Source organism: Xyrauchen texanus, chromosome 11 (assembly GCF_025860055.1).
Source record: "Xyrauchen texanus isolate HMW12.3.18 chromosome 11, RBS_HiC_50CHRs, whole genome shotgun sequence".
Lineage (NCBI taxonomy): Eukaryota > Metazoa > Chordata > Actinopteri > Cypriniformes > Catostomidae > Xyrauchen > Xyrauchen texanus.
The window spans coordinates 36488967-36510705 of record NC_068286.1 but is presented as its reverse complement, the minus strand read 5'-3'; the positions used below and the strand labels follow the sequence as shown (position 1 = coordinate 36510705).

The window sequence follows — 21739 nt, the reverse complement described above, 5'->3', positions numbered from 1 at the left end:
CTCTGTCCTCGACTATGGAGATCAGCTGGTCATCCAGGGCCATGAATTCCATCATTTTCATCGTAATTGCTTTGGTATTTTCGCTGCTCATACCAAGGAATGATAGGAGAGGCTGCTGACTTGTGGCTGGCTCTGAGCTCTGGCTAGCTTTAGCCGCTTTCACTTTTTTAAAATGGGTGATGGTGTTATAAATTTCTAATTAGATTTGTTGATCCGAAAGTTACTGTGGTGGTTCCCCCACGGTTTACTTTGGCCTTACAATTATTACACATTTCAAACTTGATGTATTCTTCACTCACACAGTGAAGATCTCCCACGCCAATGACATGTTTACATGCGGCTCTGACGTTATTGCCTGCGCCGCTGGCAACAAAACGGACCGGCTTGGAATCGGTGAGACGTGAGGCTGACCGGCCGGTGCATGCGGAAAATCGGCTAATTCCGGTCCCTGGCCGGTCGATCGGTGCATCTCTACCAACTACCATAGGTACACCTGGACACAGTTTTACTTGGTTGTTGCAGAAAGGATTTTCCAAGCATCTTGGAGAATTCGCCACAGTTATTCCAACTATTTAGGCTGTCTCCATTTCTTCCATCATGTAATCCCAGACTAACTCGATATTCAGTGGGGGCTCTGTTGGGGTCATGCCATCTGTTGCAGGGTTCCCTGTTCTTATTTTCTGTTCTAATATATTTGCAAAAGGAATGATTGTGAGTCTAATATATATATATATATATATATATATATATATATATATATATCCTACTGACACACTAATGTTGAATATATAAATAACCATCTTAAGACAAATGTTTTTCTGAAACATATTATGTGCCTAACATTTTTGCACAATACTGTGTTGTGGCATGGGAACGTGGTCATGTGTCGGTCTGCAAGAGAGAGAGAGCGGTAAGGCTTGTCACCTGGTTCAATTAACCCTAACACCTGTCTCTCGTTATAGTGATGCAGAGGGAGACATAAAAGGCACGCCGAGCGTCCGAGATAGAGAGTGACCCACAAGCACAACAGCTATGAGAGAGAATGACATAGAGCTGCTCCGTGTTTATGTTTGTGTGTTTTCCGTTCAGTTTATTATTAAAACTATTATTTATATTGTCAAGCTGGTTCTCTGATGTACAGTCACGTGGTCCTCGATCACTCCCCCACCCTCTCAGGCAGACGGCAGCCACTCCTCCCCGGGCGGAACGGAGTCAGACCTAAGACCCCCTGCGGACAGAACATCCCTCCGCGTTCCCGGTGACTCGTGGGGACACTCCTCCACCCCTGGCAGCGGCCCTACCGCTCCATGTGGTCGGGGTGGAGTGGCTGCCTCCACCCCTTGCGGACGGCGGTCCTCTCAACCCCTCTGAGTTTCTGGGGGACGGCAGGGCACTCATCCGCCCCTGGTAGCGGCTCCATCACTCCAGGCGGTCGGGGAGCCAGTCCCCACACACCTTGCGGATGGCGTATGTTCCCCGCGTTTGGGCGGATGGCAGCACCCCGGCGGATGGCAGCAGCACTCCCCTGGATGGACGGCAGTGTCGAGGACTCCGTGACGGGCATCCCACCTCCCGGTTAAGGGAAAGGAGGAGGCGATAACCGGCTTGACAATATAAATAATAGTTTTAATAATAAACTGAACGGAAAACACACAAACATAAACACTGAGAAGCTCCATGTCATTCTCTCTCTCTCTCTCTCTCGCTCTCTCTCTCGTAGCTGTTGTGCTTGCGGGTCTCTCTCTCTCTTTGGGCACTTGGGGTGCCTTTTATGTCTCCCTCTGCATCACTATAAGGAGAGACAGGTATTAGGGTTAATTATGAACCAGGTGACAAGCCTTACCGCTCTCTCTCTCCCGCAGACCGACACATGACCGTGCCCCCATGTCACATATGTGTATAAATATATTAGGGCTGTCAATCGATTAAAATATTTAATCAAATTAATTACATGGTGTCCCGATTAATTAATCGCATATACAAATATTTTCTGAAAGCCCCTTATATAACTATAAATAAATATATTATGTTGAAATAATTATATATATATATATATATATATATATATATATATATATATATTTTTTTTTTTATATATATATTTAAAGATAACTTTGTATATATATATATATATATATATATATATATATATATATATATATATATATATATATATATATATATATATATATATATATATATATAATAAAAGATATTCAGATATTTATAATGCATTTCATTCTTGTGGCAGAAGAGTTAGTCATTGATAAGACAATACAAAAAGCAGCTTTAGAATACAATGAATTGTTCACTACCATATTATTGATCATAAGTCATTCATTGGAATACAGTTCACAGCAATCCATTTCACAATTTAATTTGTCAATCAGCTGGAGATTTATTATGAGGACTTGTTTAAGAGCCCATCAATTTTCACCTGCGTCAGACATGCTTGTGTAGCATCTCGCTATAAACATACAATCTTTAGGTGACTGTGTCATGTTAAATATAGTTTAATACTCAATCTTTAAACACATCTTGTGATCCCTTAGTTCGGATTTGCACTCCTTCAAGTGTTTTGAATGCAAGAACGTAAAGCATGTTTGTGTTGTTCTGCCTACTGAAATGTTTTCTTCACTCTATAAACTGCATGTTGCTCATACAGCTGAAATTTCACTTACTGCCCTCTGGAGTAAACAGGTGGTACTACAAGCTTGCATTTCTCAGGAATCTTCCTTATTACGGTCAGGGGGCATTGCGATTAATTGCGTACATTTAACACGTTATTTTTTGTAAAATTAATCGCACTGAATTAACGCGTTAATTCAGTGTGATTAATTATAAATATAAATATATATATATATATATATATATATATATATATATATATATATATATATACCCACTCACTTCATTAAAAACACAGAACACCTACTTATTCATGCGATTATCCAATCAGCTAATTGTGCAGCAGCAGTGCAATGTATAAAATCATGCAGATATGGGTAATGAGATTCAGTTAATGTTCACACCAACCATTAGAATGGGGCAGTGGCGGTTCTAGCTTGTATGGAGCCGTGGGCGAACCCCGCCCCCACAGTTCCATTTTGCACTAACTCATTTTTATTCAGACATTTGAAACAACACAAATTATCAAAACATTTACAACTATATACATATCAAAATATATACAAAACTAAGACTCATAAATATCAAAAAGAAGAAGTAACAAAGACAAATAGAAACAAATTGTAGTATAGATAAAAATAAAAAGAATCAAATTATTACACTATTACCCTATTGCTAACAAAAAACACACAAATAAAACGAAATTGTACAAATCCTATATCACACAAAGACATAAATAGAATAACACACTTATAAAGAAGAGAACCCGATTCTTCCTAAACTGGGCATCTGATGGCTTAGAACTTTTCTTATCCATTTGTGTTGATTTGGCTCTCGAGCATCAATATAACCACTGTCAACCAATCAAGACTAAACCAATTAACCTTGGGGGTGTGCAGACCGTCTGGTTTTATATTATTCTTAACGATTTCACACAAACCAGAAAAAAATGCAACAATATGTCTGTGAAACTATATATTCACAGTATTATGAATGAATTGTAGTGTGACTTATTTTCAGTAGTACTGTACAAAGTTAGCGGTGCGCTATTTGATAGATTCCCCTGCTCCCCCTACCTCGGGCTTCCAGTGGTTAGACCTGAACTACCCCCACCCCCCTCCCCATCTATTACTTCTGAGTGGGAGAACTTCCCATGTATAGCCTGCCTAGCTCACAAAAAAACTAGAATCAGGGCACCCACTCCAACAATGTTAATTGACCCACAGTCCCACATGGTGACATGATATCATTGATGTGACATGCAAATGAGCGATAGAAAACTGATTGCACAAATGTCACCATTCCAAAATGTTTTGGTGCGGGTGTCCCGTGCATTGGTGCCAGATGTGCTGGTTTGAGCATTTCTGTAACTGCTCTCCTGGGATTTTCGTGTACAACAGTCTCTAGAGTTTACTCAGAATGGTGCCAGAAACAAAAAACATCCAGTGAAACAGTAAAATAAAATAAGCATTTTGCATCAAGAGAGTTTTAGGACTATTAAAATTAATTGCATTGTGGCATTATTTCCTGACAATTAAGCACATTTCCCCCTCTTTCCCCCAATTCTGAGTACTAAAAAAATTAATAAAAATTATGTTTAAAACACTGCAAATCTAATTATTGCAATGCAAAGAAAATTTGTATGGTAAAATACATCTACAAGTTACAATTGTAAGATTTTTTTTATTATTATTGAGAATTTTGGGGAAAATTTGCTTAAATGTCTTTAAATTGTAGTACTTTTATTGTTCTGAAATAAATCTATGCAGATTTTAATTTAAACAATTATAGTGTCTGAAGAGGATGAATATCATAACTGTACAGTAATAAAAACCTATTTTATTTCTCATTACATTTTTGCATATATATATATATATATATATATATATATATATATATATATAAATCATTTATATATTTTATTATAATTTTTTTATTTGTTCAGCATTACGGTAATGAGAATTTTGTTGGAAATGGTGCTTAATTATCTTGAAAAAAATCACAATGCAGAAAATCTTGATGTCCTTAAAAACAGGCTTAATTTTTCTTTATGCAAGCTATAATACTGTATTACAGCAGTGAGAAATGTCATGGTTACTGTTGTAACCTCCGTTCCCCGATGGAAGGAACGAGACGTTGTGTCGATTGTAGTGACACAAGGGGTCTCTTCTGAGAGCGTTCCTCTAAACTTGAGAAAAGGCCAATGTCAAATTGGCAGACAGAATTTGCATGTCCCACCCCCAGACATATGAGGATAAATGGGAGCAGGCGAGCGTCTGTCAGACAGGTTTTTGCACTGATGAGCCGTGAATAAGGTTACGCCGCATTACAGTGGTAGGGATAGTGACGTGGCAAGGGGAACACAACGTCTCGTTCCTTCCATCGGGGAATGGGGGTTAAAAAGTAACCATGAACTTCCCCTTCTGTCACTCTCTCGACGTTGTTTCGATTGTAGTGACGCAAGGGGTCCCACTTCAAAACGGCATGCACTAACCCGTGTTACGTAACTGCTTATCCAGGTGCAAGCAAGCTGTTGCGTGCTAGAAGCAGCTAGGTCGGCAGCACGTAACCCACCCCAACGCCCTCAATAAAAGGTGTCATATACCAGTACCCGTACAGAAACAGGCAACATGACTTGCATGGGAGCAAGCCGGCCAGCCGCAGCCTTTTCAGTGTGCTCGAACCCGCAGGGGGGGTGGGGAGGTTGGGCACGGACTGGGTGTGATAGGCTAGGGAAATAGCATCAACAACCCAATGAGATAACCTCTGTTTGGAGACAGCGTTCCCTTTCCACCGTCCACCAAAGGAGACAAAAAGCTGCTCAGAACATCTGTAGCCCTGCGTGCGGTCCACATAGATAAGCAAAGCACATACCGGACACAGCAATGAAGAGGCTGGGTCTGCCTCCTCTCGGTGCAGCACTTGCATGTTCATGACCTGGTCCCTGAAAGGGGTCGTAGGAACCTTGGGCACATAGCCCGGTCGCGGTCTTAGGATGACGTGAGCATCTGCCGGACCGAACTCCAGGCAAGTGTCACTGACAGAGAACCCCAACCCTCTTGATGGAAGCGAGCGCGATCGGTAGGGCCGTCATCAAGGAGAGGGCTTTGAGCTCGACTGAATTGAAGGGGGGTCTCTGAAGGCATGAGAGGACCAATGAGAGATCCCAGGAGGGAAACAGGCTTGGCCGGGAAGGGTTCAACCTCCTGGCGCCTCTAAGGAACCTGATAATCAAGTCATGCTACCAAGGGACTTGCCGTCTACTGCGTTGAGGTGGGCTGCGATAGCAGCGACATACACCTTCAAGAGGGCATAAATCTGCCTGATAGAGGGAGCTCTGGCTTGGTTGATTGTGTTTACTACTGCAGGTGGTAGACTGCTTAAGTCTTCAGAGTCCCGTTCAGGGACCAGACATGGAGATTCCAGAGGTCTGGGCATGGGTGCCAGAGGGTGCCCCATCCCTGAGAAAGAAGGTCCTTCCTCAGGGGAATTTTCCAGGGAGGAGCTGTCACGAGGAGCGTGAGATCCGAGAACCAGGTCTGGGTGGGCCAATAAGGACCCACTAAGGAGACCTGTTCCTCGTCCTCCCTGACCTTGCACGGCACCAGTGCAAGAAGGCTCACTGGGGGAAATGCGTACTAGCGCAGCCCCGGGGCCAGCTGTGTGCTAACGCATCTGTGCCGAGAGGGGCCTCCATTATGGAGTACCAGAGCGGACAGTGGGAGTTGTCTTGGGAGGCAAAGAGATCTATCTGTACCCTGCCGAAATGGTCCCAGATCAGATAGACCACTTGGGGGTGGACCCTCCACTCTCCGCTGAGCGAGACCTGTCACGACAGCGCGTCTGCCATCGCATTGCGTTCACCTGGGATGTGAGTGGCGAGCAGCGACCTGATTCACGGATGACTCCAAAGTAGGAGATGACCGGCGAGTTGTGACATGTGACAGGAGCGTACGCCGCCATGCCGATTTATGTACGCTACCGCGGTGCTGCTGTCTGAACGGATCAAGACGTGCTTGCCCCGAATCCACAGGGCAAGGAGTACAGCCAACAACTCGAGGCAGTTGATGTGCCAACGTAGGCGGTGCCCCATCCAGGAGCCAGCGGTTGTGTGCCCGTAGCATACGGCACCCCAACCCAGTTGAGAGGCGTCTGGTTGAAAGTCTGATGGCAGGAAGGGGTGATTAACAAGGTATGTGCAACCATGCCCATCTGGGGACTCAAGTCTGAAGCCAAGTGCTGGAGCGGTCTCATATGCCTCAACCTGAGCTGCGCGATATGCCATATGGCCCAGGAGCCTCTGGAACCATTTGAGAGGAACCGCTGCGCCTGGCTTGAAGAGAGCGAGGCACGTGAGTACTAACAGTGCATGTTTGGTTGTGAGGTGTGCTTACATTGAGACTGAGTCTAACTCCAAACTGAGAAAAGAGATGCTCTGAACCGGAGAGAGCTTTCTTTTTTCCCAGTTGACCTGAAGCCCTAAACGGCTGAGGTGGGCGAGCACCTTGTCCCTGTGGGCGCATAGTAACTCTCAAGAGTGTTCTAGGATGAGTCAGTTGTCGAGGTAATTGAGTATGCGGATGCCCACTTCCCATAGCGGGGCAAGGGCTGCCTCTGCGACCTTGGTGAAGACACGAGGGGACAGGGACAGGCCGAAGGGGAGGACCTTGTACTGATACTCCTGGCTGTCAAACGCAAACCGTAAAAAGGGTCGGTGTTGAGGCAGAATGGAGATGTGGAAGTACGCATCCTTCGGGTCTACCGCCGCAAACCAATCTTGATGCCGAATGCAGGTTAGAATTCGCCTCTGTGTGAACATTTTTACGGGAGTCTGTGTAAAGTCTGGTTGAGAACTCGCAAGTCCAAGATTAGCCGCAACCCACCGCCTTTTTTGGTTACAATGAAGTAAGGGCTGTAGAAACCCTTCATCTTGGCTGGAGGGACAGGCTCTATCGCATCCTTGAGTAATGGAATTGCAATCTCTGGTCATAAAGTGCTGGTGTTTTCACCGTGCATTGGCGTGGAGCGAATACCGCTGAAACAAGGCAGGTGCTTGGCGAATGGAATCGCGTATCCGAGTCGGATGGTCCTGGCCAGCCATCGCGATGGGCTGGGAAGTGCAAGCCATGCGTCTAAGCTCCGTGCGAGGGGCACTAACGGGACGATTGTTTTGGATGTACCGGGTAGGGCCTTGCAGCAGGGGGGAGCAGGTAATAGTGCGTCGGGAGGCAAAAGTGCATCCCGAGGCTTGGGTGATGAGAAAACATTCAAAGCACATACCTTGCTCCACACACCCGGCAGGGGGTGGGATATAGACAGAGGAGGAGGTCCTGTAAGGACATCTTCAAGACTCGTCATCGCTGGCCTGCCGGGGCTGGGCAGTGGAGGTGAGATGGCCGCATCCGGGGAGCCAGGACTGCAAAGTTTTGGTGCCGTGAGAACGCTGCGAACCGGTCTGATGACCCAGGAAGTGAGGAAATTGCTCTTTTATTGACAATTTGGGTACCGCAGTCCAAAGGGTGTGCGTGAAAGAAAAAGGGAGAACTGAGGATTCTCCTCCTGGCCCTCCAACGTGCTGGAGGTCCTGGAGACGGGGGGCGTACACCGCCTGCGGGGCGCTTGACGCTGGGGCTGAGAGCTGGGCACAGGTTGAGGCGGAGCTGCCGGTGGTTTATTGGCAGGGGGACGCCCACGGCGAGCTGACGGGAGATGGCCTGCACTGCGACAGCGCAGCATGATGTGAAAGATGGTGTCCATCTGTTTCTTCACCGCCGTCGTCGACTGGGATACGGGGGCATTGAGAAAGCGGGCTTTGTCTCCAGTCGTCAAGCCACAAGGGTTGGGGGGAGGATGGAGGGTTCCAGTCCAGCCCAACACTCACAGCGGCCTGGGAAAGCATGTCGGCCATCTCTGACTGGGCGGGCTAGCCCGAGAATGGGAGTCCGGTCATCTATTCAGCGTCAGACACCTGAACGCTCACCGATGCAGCGGAGATGTCGTCATCCAAACCTGGCTCCAGGGAGGAGGAAAACTGGCCGTGAAGCGAACCGCCGTCGTCCCGAGCGCAGATGGAACCAAACGAGCATGTGGGGGGGCAGGTGTTTCGTGGGGCTGTGCCCGGTGAAACAGAGCCCGCTGCTATCCCCAAATCGCCTCCATCGCCAACCGGGTCATCCGCAATCCCGTGGGAAGAAGAGCAACGCGGGGGGTGGCTGGAGTGGCGTTCGCGTTGAGAAACGAAAGCCGTGACCGCAACGTTGCCATAGTCATGTTCTCGCAGTAAGAACATGAACCATCCACAAACGCTGCCTCAGTGTGATTGCTACCCAGGCACACGAGGCAGCGTCTATGACTGTTGGATTTGGAGAGATACCGATCACATCCAGGAACTACACAGCGGTGGAAGGACATCTTTAAAAAGACGCGTCCTGAAAAGGACATTCAACGCTCGCTTGTGTATGTTGCTCTTTTACCAGAAATAAATTATTTTAGAGGAGAATAAACTCTTTCAGAGAAATCAAACTCTAGGAGAGAAGCACTGTTGAAGCGCCCAGGGGCAGAGTCTGCACAGGAATGCACCGTCAGATCCAACAGAAGATCTCTTGCAGAGTTTGGTGAAGCGGTCGGGACACACAGCTCGCTGATCACACAACCGCTCGGCTCCAAAGAAAAAATCTGTCTGACAGATGCTTGATCACTCCCCTTTATACCCGTATGTCTGGGGGCAGGACATGCAAATTCTGTCTGCCAATTTGACATTGGCCTTTTCTTAAGTTCAGAGGTACGCAAGGCTCTCAGAAGAGACCCCTTGGGTCACTACAATCGACACAACGTTGAGTGAGTGACAGAAGGGGAACAAACATTTTTCTCATTACAGTGGACAATGCAATTTATTTTGTAATTCGATAATTTAGAATTTGGGGGAAAAATGTACACAGTATTGGAAAAAAATGTGCACTAATGGAAAACATTTTGCTTTGCATTTTTGCAAACTTTTTTCTGCTTTTGATTTTGGGGTGAAATATGACCCAGACATTTCTTCATGAGATTCACACAAATCTGTCACACATGTTAAAAATTAATGCCACTATTTACAGCTCGATGATGTATCAGTGCATGTGCTGTTGGGAATTAAAGGCAGTTAGATTTTACAAGTCTGTGACAAACAGAACATAAACCTTTTTTTTTTCTGTCACTGGATTCCCAGACGCAGCACATTACATTGTCAGCCTACTCCCAATAGTCATGCTGTTTGTTTCATTGTATGTTTGTGCCCCTGAAGTTCCTCCCTTAGCAACCAAATGCAGTTCATCTAATACCTGCTACCTTAGGTGATGCTCACTTCTGTGCCCTTTTTTGTCCTGGTGTAACTCTGTTTTCCTATTTTCAGGAAACTGTGTATTTATTTCTGCCAAGACTTTGATAAAAGCTGATGCTGTTGACTATTTAATGCCAGGGAAAAAAAAAATCACACTTCCTTTCACCCTAAGGGAGCGCGTAGATGCACAAAGTTTGGATCTTAGAGCCAGCCAGACATTGCCTCCTAAAACTTTTGATGCTATACAATTTGATAACTTTTGGCAGGTTATTTACAAAGCAGCGAAAGGCTGGTGTCATATGTGCATGTTTCTGTGTGTGCAAACCATCAATTTGTGAGATTCATTAATCTTTAAATACATTTTAGAACTGGCATAGTGGGGAAGATTAATTCAGAGTTTCTAAATCGCACCGCAGTGGAATGAATATAACAGTGCGAAAACAATATTTCATTCCCGGATTCAAGTCACAGAAAAGTATTATAAACCAAAACGACCACAAAATGGATTTGAACGCTGATTGATCGTCTGTCTGTTTCCCTATTCTTTTCCATTTCTTCTGGCATACGTCTAGTCCATGGAGCAAGAGCAATATTTTCTACAGCTACACATGTACCTGCCATCTTTAGTATAAAGAAACCATTAAACCATTGCTATAGTACCATTAAAATACTTATATTGTAATATTAAATTTTTCTTTATCTCAAATAAATGCCCACCCCAAAGTAATAAAACTATTGCTTACCATTTATTAATATGAATTTATAGTTTTCCCTTTTATATGGTACTAGTTAGTCAAGCTGTCAGGATTAATAAAACAATTTTTCTAACCTTTTAATTCACATTTTGGATTGAAGAAATGTAGGGTCACGTATGCCTGTACCTGTATGCCCCTTTACAATTGCCCTACACATATTCTTTCATATTCTCTTTTTAAAAATGTTTTTATTGATTTATTTCTCATTCTTTGTTTATGAACTGTTTACCCCTAGAGACTTATCTGATCTGCATCCTAAAATATGTCTGTAATGTTTTTACACAACATTCTGATTTAATTTTACAACTGTTCCTCTCTCTCTCTCTCTCTTGCATTCTCTTTCTTGATGTTTCTGTCTCTCAGGTTATTTGAGACTCTTCAGTCTCTTTTCTGGTCAATATTCGGCCTCCTGAATCTGTATGTAACCAATGTAAAGGCTCGGCACGAGTTCACAGAGTTTGTCGGTGCCACCATGTTCGGTACCTACAATGTCATCTCGCTGGTTGTTCTGCTGAACATGCTCATCGCCATGATGAACAACTCTTACCAGCTCATTGCTGTGAGTCCTGCACATCTCAGTAAACCTAAAGCCAGAAACAAACTTTACACAAGTATGTGAAATGAGTAGTTCACCAAAAAATGAAAATCCTGTCATAATTTACCCAACCTTATGCTGCTACAATCCCGTATCACTTTCTTTTTCACAAGGTTTATGCATGTAAATAGTGACTCTGGTCTGTCAAGCTCAAAATAGGACAAAAAACAACGCCATAAACCACATTAAATACAATTGATATGACTCATGCACTCTGTAAGTTCCCCTTCTGTCACTCACTCAAAGTTGTGTCGATTGTAGTGACACAAGGGGCTTCTTTCGAGAGCCTCAGATACCTCTGACTATGAAAAGACCAATTCCAAATTGGCGACCCCAGACATACGGGTATAAAAGGCGGGGATCGCGCATCTGTTCAATCAGATTCTTTCTTCGGAGCCGAGCGGTTGTGTGTGTTCAGCGAGCTGAGAAATCACTTCTGTTCCTCTCACCTCTAAAAGAGAGCTTGCCTGTTGGATCTACTGCACATTTCCAGCAGCTTTCTCCCTCCTCTGCATGCCAGTGCAGTTCACGCCCCTGGGCACTTCGACAGTCTTCTAAAAGAGCAAACAACTCCTCTAAAAGGGTTCTATTTTCTCTAAAAGAGTTAACGCATTGGCGTTGAATGTCTTTTTAAAGACGCGTCTTTATCAAGATGCCCTTCCGCCTTTGCGTTGTTCCTGCATGCGGCAGATATCTCTCTGCTTCTGATGGCCATAGGCGCTGCCTTGTGTGTCTGGGTTGCGTTCACACCGAGGCAGCGTTTGTGGATGGTTTATGTACTCATTGCGAGAACCTGATCATGGCATCGTTGCAGTCGCGGCTTTTCCTTCTTAAAGAAAATGCCACTCCAGCTGCCACCGTGTTGCTCCTTCTTCCTACGGGATTGAGGATGACCCGGCTGGCGATGGAGACGATTTGGGGAGTTCAGTGGGCGTGGTTTCACCGGGTAAATCCACACGAACCACCCACCCCCGGCACACTCGATTGCTTCCGTCCGGGCTCGACGTGAGACCGGCTCGCCTCACGGCTAGTCTGATGTCTCTGTTGGTGCCATGGAGCTGGATGATGACTTTGCCGCTGCACTGGAGAAGCTACGGCAACAGAATCTTACAGGCGATGTGGCAATCTGGTAGTTAAAACCTTCACATCCACATCTGTATAGTGTTCACAACCCCGGCTGGCCGGTTCTGACAGGTCCAGAGGACGCCTCACTAGGACCTCCTCCTCAGTCACTAACCCGCTCCTTACCGGGTACGCTGAGCAAGGTAAGTGCCTTGAGTTCTTTCTCAGCACACATGCCTAAGGTCGCAACTTTGCCTCCCGACGCAACACAACCTACTCCCCACCGCTGCGAAGCCCCACCGGGTATGTCAAAAATTATCATCCGTTTAGTGCCCCTCATGCAGAGCTCAGATACGAGGCTTGTGCTTTCCAACCCATCGCGCTGGTTGGCCAGGACCATTGCTAAGCAATTCAGTTTGCCAGGCATCCGCCCCTTTTCAGCGGCATCCGCCCCACCTCAGTGCACGGCAAAAAAGCCAGCACCCTGCACGTGGAAATTGCTGCCCTTTTACAAAAGGATGCGATAGAGCCTGTCCCTCCAGCAGAGATGGAGAATGGTTTCTACAGCCCCTACTTCATCGTACCCAAAAAAGGAAGTGGGTTGAGGCCAATTTTTAACCAGTGAGTTCTCAACCAGTATCTGCACAAACTCCCGTTCAAGATGCTCATGCAAAAACACATTCTAACATGTGTCCGTATCAAGATAGATTCGCAGTGGTAGACCTGAAGGAAGAGTATTTTCACGTCTCGATTTTGTGTTTGAGGGCCGAGCATACCGGTACAAAGTCCTCCCTTTCGGCTTGTCCCTGTCCCCTCACGTCTTCATGAAGGTCGAAGAGGACACCCTTGCCCCGCTAAGGGAAGTGGGCATCGCATACTCAACTACCTCGAAGACTGGCTGATCTTAGCTCACTTTCGAGAGGCACTGTGCGCCCACAGGGACCAGGTGCTCAGGTACCTCAGCCGTCTAGGGCTTCAGGTCAGCTGGGAAAAGAGCAAGCTCTCCCCGGTTCAGAGCATCTCTTTTCTCGGCATGGAGTTAGCTGTGTTTGTAGCAACTCCTCCCTTGCTAGGTTGGATCTACCACCGCGAATCTTCCCATGTGACGTATTCGCCACATTAACCTCCCCCCAGCCTGGGCAGGATGAGGTCTCTGCGGGGTCTTTCCCCCTGAAAGAATAGGAGTTGGAAAATAACGCCTCCCCCGATGTGTGTTTAAGCATTAAAGGGCCCCAGCCGCATCTAACACACTATGAGGAGAAACATAGAGAGAAAAAGGCCGTGGCTGGTGCGGCCTACTCCCATGCTTGCCACGTCGCTTGTCCCCACCCCTCAAGGGAATCCTTGGTCGGATGCCGGGAACCTAATAAAAACAATATGACGTCTTAGTGGGGCGTTGGGGAGGGTTACGTGCAATCTGATGCTCATGCCTCTTTGGCATGCTACAGCTTGCCGCATCGGCATCAGCAGATCACGTAACAAGGTTCAGTGTAGGTGGCGCTATTGAATAGCTTTTGTTATGATGAGAGCAATCTAGTTTTGTTTTAAGCTGCTGTTGTTTTGAAAGCTTTGGTGCTGACATTATCTGGCCGAACAGCCTATGACAATAGCTGTTCGTTTTGTGGTTGAACCAATGTGAGAACAATGTGAGAACCAACGAGGTCTGATGTTTGTGTTAGTGTTAACGTAGTCACCATATTTGCTTTTGTACTTTATTAATTATTTGATTAAAGAATGAATAATGACTTGCATTTAATTTGGTTCATCACATAAAGTCAATCACAATCACTTATTGCTTCAGAAGTAAATAATGACGTTTGTGGCGCAGAAATTACACACTTCAACTTTAACATGTATTGCATTACTAGGGCGATAACAAATCTCGTAATTAAATGGGCCAATAGAGTGACCTTTAAATGTCTGCGGCATTAAACTGGATGTGTTATTATTCAATTTACGAAACTGTTGCGCCGCCATTAAAGTAGCAAAACTTGAAAGAGAAAACAGAAAGACAGTTTATGCAATATTCCCCATGGTAGCTCCCCTTGTGGCAACTGTGAAATTGCAACACTTACAGTATATTGCATGATGAATTGCATTCTGACACATTTTGAAACAATGTTGCATGAAATTTCTCCTGCGTATCTAAAAGTGTTTATGTTCACATACTTGCATAGAGTATGTTTCAGGCCTAAATGTGACCATAAATACATCATCATAAATTCTCATTCAAAAGTTTTTAAAAGATAATACACAGTTATTTGAAGTATTCAACTTTGATTATGCAGCTCTTATGGTAAATTCTGGATGCATTGGTTTAATGTGAGCAATTTCTGTTGAGATTGTTGTTTACAGTAGTTCTCATTTATGCGAGTATGCATTTTCTCTACGTGTCACTGTGCCTTAGGACCATGCTGATATTGAGTGGAAGTTTGCTCGGACAAAGCTGTGGATGAGTTACTTTGATGAGGGGGGGACACTCCCACCACCATTCAACGTTATACCCAGTCCAAAATCATTCTGGCACCTGTGCCGATGGGTACATGAGTGGCTCTGCCGGTCAGAGTCTGCTCCGCCTGAAGACCCCCTCAAACACGACAATCTGAAGGAGTTTACGGTAAAGAGAAATCCTGAATCAATTTAAACATACTCACTGCACTATCATTGGAATCTTATCAAGTGGTTCTGGTTTAAATTACACTTTAAGAACAATCCAGCTGGTTCATTGCGAAACAGATCATGCATTACACTGACTAACAGCAAAGTGACACCATACAGAATGCTTAAACAGCTCATTTACATTTTTATTGTTTTTGAACAGTTGGGTTTTTGACTCTTGGTGGGATACAGTAATTGTATTTAGACTTCTATCAACATGTATTACCTTCAGGTATTTATGAGTGAAAAAAGGAATATAAAAAACATTGACATTAACAAAGCGGTAAGCTTAAAAATCTAGCATATGAACTGCCAGGTTCAACTCAGGGGTCAAAATTAGGTTATGGGGGCCAAAGATCTGAAACCACAAAAAAGATTGACTGAGACCATCATAGATTACACGATTGGATGGTCAAGTAAGACATAATTAATATTCATGAGATGAATCCAGTGACATCACAACAAGCCCACTCCCCCCACTTTAATTTTTTTTCCAGAGCCACTACCTTCATTTAAAGTGGCCCAAGTGATTTCATTTTAATTGAATCTGTGGAGTGGAATTTCATATGAATTAATTAAACTTATACACAGGAAGATTCCTTTGTGCAACAAGTTTCTGTTTCTCCTTTGATGATGTAATGAGGTGTAAGATGGCCCGAGTCTGTCTGGAGTTTAATCTCCCCTCCTGTTTTGCCATTGCAACCCCCCTGAAACACCCAGGATTCCCTTCATCCTCTCAGTTTCAAACACAATCTCTCTACATTACCTACGTACCTGTACACACTCTCTCTCTCTCTCTTTCTGTCATTCACACACACACACACAGACACTCAAAATTCTCCCACATGTTTGCAGGCAATGCTGTGTTGGGATCAAACCTTGATCATTATATAAAGCTGCCTACATGTAGCACTAAGATGAGATATGCTATCCAGCAGCATCTGATAAGAATACTAAAGGTCTTTCAGCTCATACTGCAATATCAGAACAATAATAAAAAAACTGTAAATAACAATCACTTCATTCACTTGCAGTGATGTAACTAGAATCATATGAGCCCCAGTATAAAAATGCCACCCCCACCCTCCCACAGTCTACAAGGATGAATTTACTGTAAAACACAAAAGAATAAATCGTAACATTAAAATGTTGTTTACTTAAAGCTGAAGTGTGTATAGATTTAAGCTTTGTGGCGGAACTATCTGATTGGACCTATTGAGGAAGCTGTTGGAAAACAAACGTTTATTTTTGCAATTCTGTGCAGTGGCTAGTGGTGCAGTAATTAAACACTTGAGATTTAAAAAATATATATATATATTTATTTATATTTCAAAGATTGAGTTAAATTAGACATTTTGATATTTTATTGGGTTTTAGAGTAACACATATTTATAATATATTGTAGTGATTTCAAGATAGCACAGTGTAAATAGAAATTACAAATCACATATTTTGTTTTTATAAGCATTTTGCATATTGTCCCTACTTTTTTGGAATTGGGGTTATAATAATAATATAACATTTATTTAGCAGATGCTTTTAACCAAAGCAACTTAGTGCAGAAGAAATACAGAAACAGACATAGAAAGGGAAAAGAAATATTCTATAGTAAGTGCCATTATGCTTAAAGTTCAGGAATTGTAATATTTAAAGTAGTCATCACTGTGGATGAGATGCACACTCCATTTAAAACATTTTAATCAGCATTTTGCTAATTTTTTTATTAAGTTAATTTGTCACAATGCTGGACATTTGAATTAAATCTGTTTAATCTAAAGGTGAATAAAAAAGGAGATAAGAGAAAGGGTGGTCAGTCACAGCAAATGCACTTTAGATCATACATTGATATATATTTGATCCTAAAATCTTGTTTATGGAAAAAAAAAGTACAAATTGTTTAAAGAATTTAAAATCAACCGTTATACAGACAGATAAACTATAAGGTTAAACTTTATGATATATGATATTGAAAGTGCGGTGTGCTCTTGCTGTGTGTACAAGCTACACAGGATGTAAAAAGCTAATTACACATGTGAATTTGCATCAAAATTTGATTGCGTCACTCGCTGTTGATGTGGTGGGACTATTATGTTGATAGAAACCCAAATGAGCCCTAATTTCCATGATATTAGTTATTTATTCTATTATCAGGTGTAAGTATCTTGCACGTGATCAAGCGGATTATTTCTTTCAAGAGTGTATGAGGACATCTGCCTCTACTCATTATGTACAGTGGCCCCAAATAGAATATAAATAATGTTTCAAATAATAATAATAAAAAACTGTTTTAAAGTAATTGCATAAATGGCTAAGAAATGGTCCAAAACATTTATGTTATTTAACATTATTTTATATTTTGTTTTCTAATGCAATTCAGACATTTTTAAGTGTGGCTTAAGTATCAAAAATACTGTACACCACTGTAGGCATTCCAACCGTTCCAACTGTATGCTAAAAGTATGTTAACTCAAGTTTGTTCTGGAGAGAAAAGCCCAACATACAGTACGTGGTCTAGTATTGTTCTACTAATCACTCCCAACAGAGATTAGACCTGGAAATACCAACATAATTGAATTTAAATTGATAATTAACAAATAATTAATTGTGGTATTTACTCAGTTAGTTAATGAGATCAGTTTCTGCATAATTACACTTTGAATATTTGTTTCTCCTTTTAGGAAAAGCATGCTGACAGGCTAATACAGAATCAGCATTATCAGGTATGACTGCAGAATAAGGGCTACAATTACACACATATGCGAGAATATAGACAATGTGCATGTAATTTCATTACATTGCTGTGCCTCTGGCTTTGTTTTCCTGTTCTCTCCTTCTTTGCTCTGTCACACCAAAGATCCAGGTGCACATTTCCAAATAAAAATTATTATATTACTGTTTGCCTTCTCTCTCTTTCTCCTCCCCACCTCCTAGGAGGTGATTCGTAGTCTAGTAAAAAGGTATGTGGCATCCATGATCCGCAGCGCTAAGACCAACGAAGGGCTGACGGAGGAGAACTTCAAGGTACTTCTGAAACTATGTATTCTAATCCATGTATTATGCACACAATCACTTGTATGAGGCTCCAGTCTTTTCAGAAAGTAATGGGGACTAGGTATTTACTGTAATTCTCATTATCTTCCATTTCGTGGCCCAACAATTTGAAAACACATTTTTAGAAAAACTTAAATGTGGACCCCACAGCTTATTCAAGGCCCCTCAACAAGGCCCTGTGACTATGAGGGACCCCAACCCTAATAAAGTACCCTTTTGCCTTCCTGTTTCTAATTACAATTTTTTGAGCCACTCTTTAACCCTATAACACTGTGCATATCATATTTGATACATGACTTTCCCTCCATCACGGAACGGAGGTTACGACAGTAATCAAGACTTTCCCCCATCTGTCACTCACTCAAAGTTGTGTCAATGTAGTGACACTAGGGGTCCCTATAGAAAAATGTTACAACAGCTGAACCGTGTTACGTGAACTGCTGATGCAGGTGTAAGCAAGCTGCTGTGAGGAGTGGAAGCGACGTAACTAGCATGGAATCAGGCCGTGCCATCACCAAGCGCACATGGAAGGGGCACAGTAGTAGGTCCTGCCTCAAAGGGAAGGAGCTCTACAAACACAGCGGCCGGGAAGGGAGACGCGGGTCTGCCGACAGGGAGACCGTACCGCTGAAAATACATCACTGGGGGTTACCTGAGTAATCGTCACCTGTGGAGCACCTATCCCAGTACAGGGCATATTCGAACCCATAGTGGTTCTGGCTACAAACTCCTCCACTGAATGCGCGAGCCCCAGGGCAAGGGAGGAAGGACATTCAGGGTCCACGACTTTGTGAACTCAACTGGGGGTAAAAGCACACACTTTCGCCTCAGGGGAGGGGAAAGGCACTATATGCAAGCGATACACCCTACCAGTTGTTCCGTATTACCAAATTGTACCTGTTCGTACCTCACAAAATACAGGACGAAACCGGCACAACCCAGAGATTGTAAAATCTCACATAGGTATTGGGTGTTGCCCAGCCCACTGCTATGCAGATGTCTGCTAGAGAAGTGTCATTGCCCATGAGGATGCCACAATCCTAGTACAGTGTACTCGTATTCCCAAAGTGGTGAGCATGGCCTGGGCCTGGCATGCTAGAGCAATGGCATCCATGATCCAGTGGGCAAGCCTCTGTTTGGAGACAGTGTTCCCTTTCCGCTGTCCGCTGAAGCAGCTGCTCAGATTGTTTAAATCTCTGCGTGCAATCCAAGTAGGTGCCAAAGGCACGCACCGGACACAGCAATGACAGGGTTTGGGTCTGCCTCCTCCCGGGGAAGTGCTTACAGGCTCACCACCTGATCCCTGAAGGGGGTCGTGTGAACCTTGGGCACATAGCCCGGCCGGGGTCTCAGGATCACATGAGAATCTGCCGGACCTAACACCAGATAAGTGTTGCTGACAGAAAGTTGCATGTCCCCAACCCTCTTGATGGAGGTGTGCGCAATCAGGCAGGCCATCTTCAAGGAGAGGGATTTCAGCTCGACTGACTCTAGTGGCTCAAAGGGGGCTCCCCGAAGGACCAGGGAGGATTCAGCCTCCAGGCACCTCTGAGGAACCTGCTTCCCTAGGGACTTACCATCCACTGCGTCATGGTGAGCCACTATAGCGTCTACATTTACCTTCAAGGTGGGGACAGCCGCCCATCCAGCCTCTCCTGCAGGAAGGAAAGCACTGACCCGACTGCGCATAGATGGGGTCTTCGGCTCGGGAAGAACACCAAATCATGAAAAAGCACCACTTCAGGGTATAAAGCTGCCTCGTAGAGGGAGCTCTGGCCTGAGTGATCATGTCTACCACTGCTGGTGGCAGGCCATTTAGGTCTTCCACTTACCATCCAAGGGCCAGATGTGGAGGTTCCAGAGGTCTGGGCGCGGATGCCAGCTGGTGCCCCGTCCCTGAGAAAGAAGGTCTTTCCTCAGGTGAATCTGCCAGGGAGGTGCTGTTGTGAGGAGAGTGAGGGCCCTGTGAACACACAGCAACTCTGAGTATGCGGACACCCACTTCCCTTAACGGGGCACTAAAGGGATGATTACATCTGACGTGCCTGGAGGTGCTGCCTCGCAGAGGGGAGGAGCCCCAAGGTGGCTATGCTGAGGGGAACCTCGAAGCACTTACCTTGCTCTGCAAATCCGGCATAGGGCAGGTTAGGGACTGAGGAGGAGGAAATCTCGGGTCATCCTCGAGACTCATCACAACTGGTTGGCCGTAGGCATGGCGCAGCCGGCACTCGAAGGCGGAGGGACCACGTTCGCGGGCCCTGGCTGCAAGTGCTTGGTGTCTGGTCGCTGTGACAGTGGCAGTCGTGAATATCTATTATGTGACCCAAGGAGTGAGGAAACCACTCTTTTTTTTTTACAATTTGGGGCGAACAATAAAGTCATGGAAACAAAATATTTACCTTCCAGCCCTCCACTGGGGGATGGAGTGGTCTGGACACCAGCTCCGTAGTGGACGTCTCGCTCCCTGGGTCATCCGTCTTAGGAGCCTTCCGGGTGCTCGTGTCGGCTTGTGAGACAGGGGGGCTTCAGCTTCCTTAGGGGGGGCTCTACGCTGGGGCTGAGAGCTGGGCTCTGGATTTCGCCGCCGCAGGGGGGGTCGCCCTCGGCGAGCAGACGGGTGTGGGATCTTGAGCCATGCCAGGGCAAGATGTGCTGTATTGCCTCTGTCTGCTTCTTCTCTGACAAGAACTTCTAGACGAAGTCCTCAACAGTGTCGGCGAAAAGTCCAGTCTGGGATATGGGCGCATTGAGAAAGCGTGCTTTGTCGGTGTTCCTCATCTCGATCAGATTTAGCCACTGGTGGCACTCCTGGACCACCAAGGTGGACATCGCCTGCCTGAGTATTCGCGCCATGACCTTCGTCACCCGGAGGGCAAGGTCGGTCGCAGAGCGCAGCTCCTGCAGCACATCTGGATCAGGACTACCCTCGTGCAGTTCTTTTAGTGCCTTGGCCTTGTGTAACTGCAAGAGGGCCATGGCATGCAAGGCGGAGGCGGCCTGTCCAGCGGCACTGTAGGCTTTGGTCGCCAGAGACAACATAGTCCTACAGGCTCTGGAGGGGTGCGCCGGACAATCCCACCGGGTGGCAGCATTTTGCAGGCACAGGCGCATCGCAACCGCCTTATCATCCTGAGGGACCTCTGTGTACCAGTGGACCACCCCTCCGTCGAGGGTAGTGGGAGTGGACGAACCCGGAAGTCTTTTTTTGGGCTGTGAAAGGTGCCCTTCATGATCTCGTCAGTTCTTATTGCACATCCAGGAAGAATGGAACCGGGAGACAAACCCCAACCCAAACCAATCATCAAGCCGCAAGCATTCAGGGGAGGGTGGATGGCTCCAGTCCAACCCGATACTCACGGCGGCCCAGGCAAGCATGGCAGTCAGCTCTGTGTCTGCCTCAGACTGGGCAGGCAGACCCAAAGGTGGCAGCCCAGTCGAGTCCTCAGTGTCCAACATTGCCAGTGCGCTCTCCAATGAAGACTCGTCCTGCTCGCAGGCCCCAAAAGAGACGTCAAGCTGGTCTCAATTCGGAACCGGATGGGAGCATACGAGCGTGCTGGAGAACAGGAGGTCCACGTGGAATTACCCAGCGAGACCGCGCTTATTGAACTCCCCAACTCGCCTCCAGCACCAGTCGATCATATTCTCGCAATGAGAACATGAACCATCCAC

General features: G+C 45.2%; 1 protein-coding gene across 1 annotated transcript in view; it reads left to right on the top strand.

Annotated features, from left to right (window-relative positions):
- LOC127652138 (short transient receptor potential channel 5-like) overlaps positions 1-21739 on the top strand; it is a 96315-nt gene that overhangs the window by 72563 nt on the left and 2013 nt on the right. Inside the window, exons 7-10 of the mRNA XM_052138198.1 lie at positions 11065-11260; positions 14766-14975; positions 17695-17736; positions 17948-18037. Coding sequence (XP_051994158.1) covers positions 11065-11260; positions 14766-14975; positions 17695-17736; positions 17948-18037 — 538 coding nt within the window. The remainder of the gene's footprint in view (positions 1-11064; positions 11261-14765; positions 14976-17694; positions 17737-17947; positions 18038-21739) is intronic.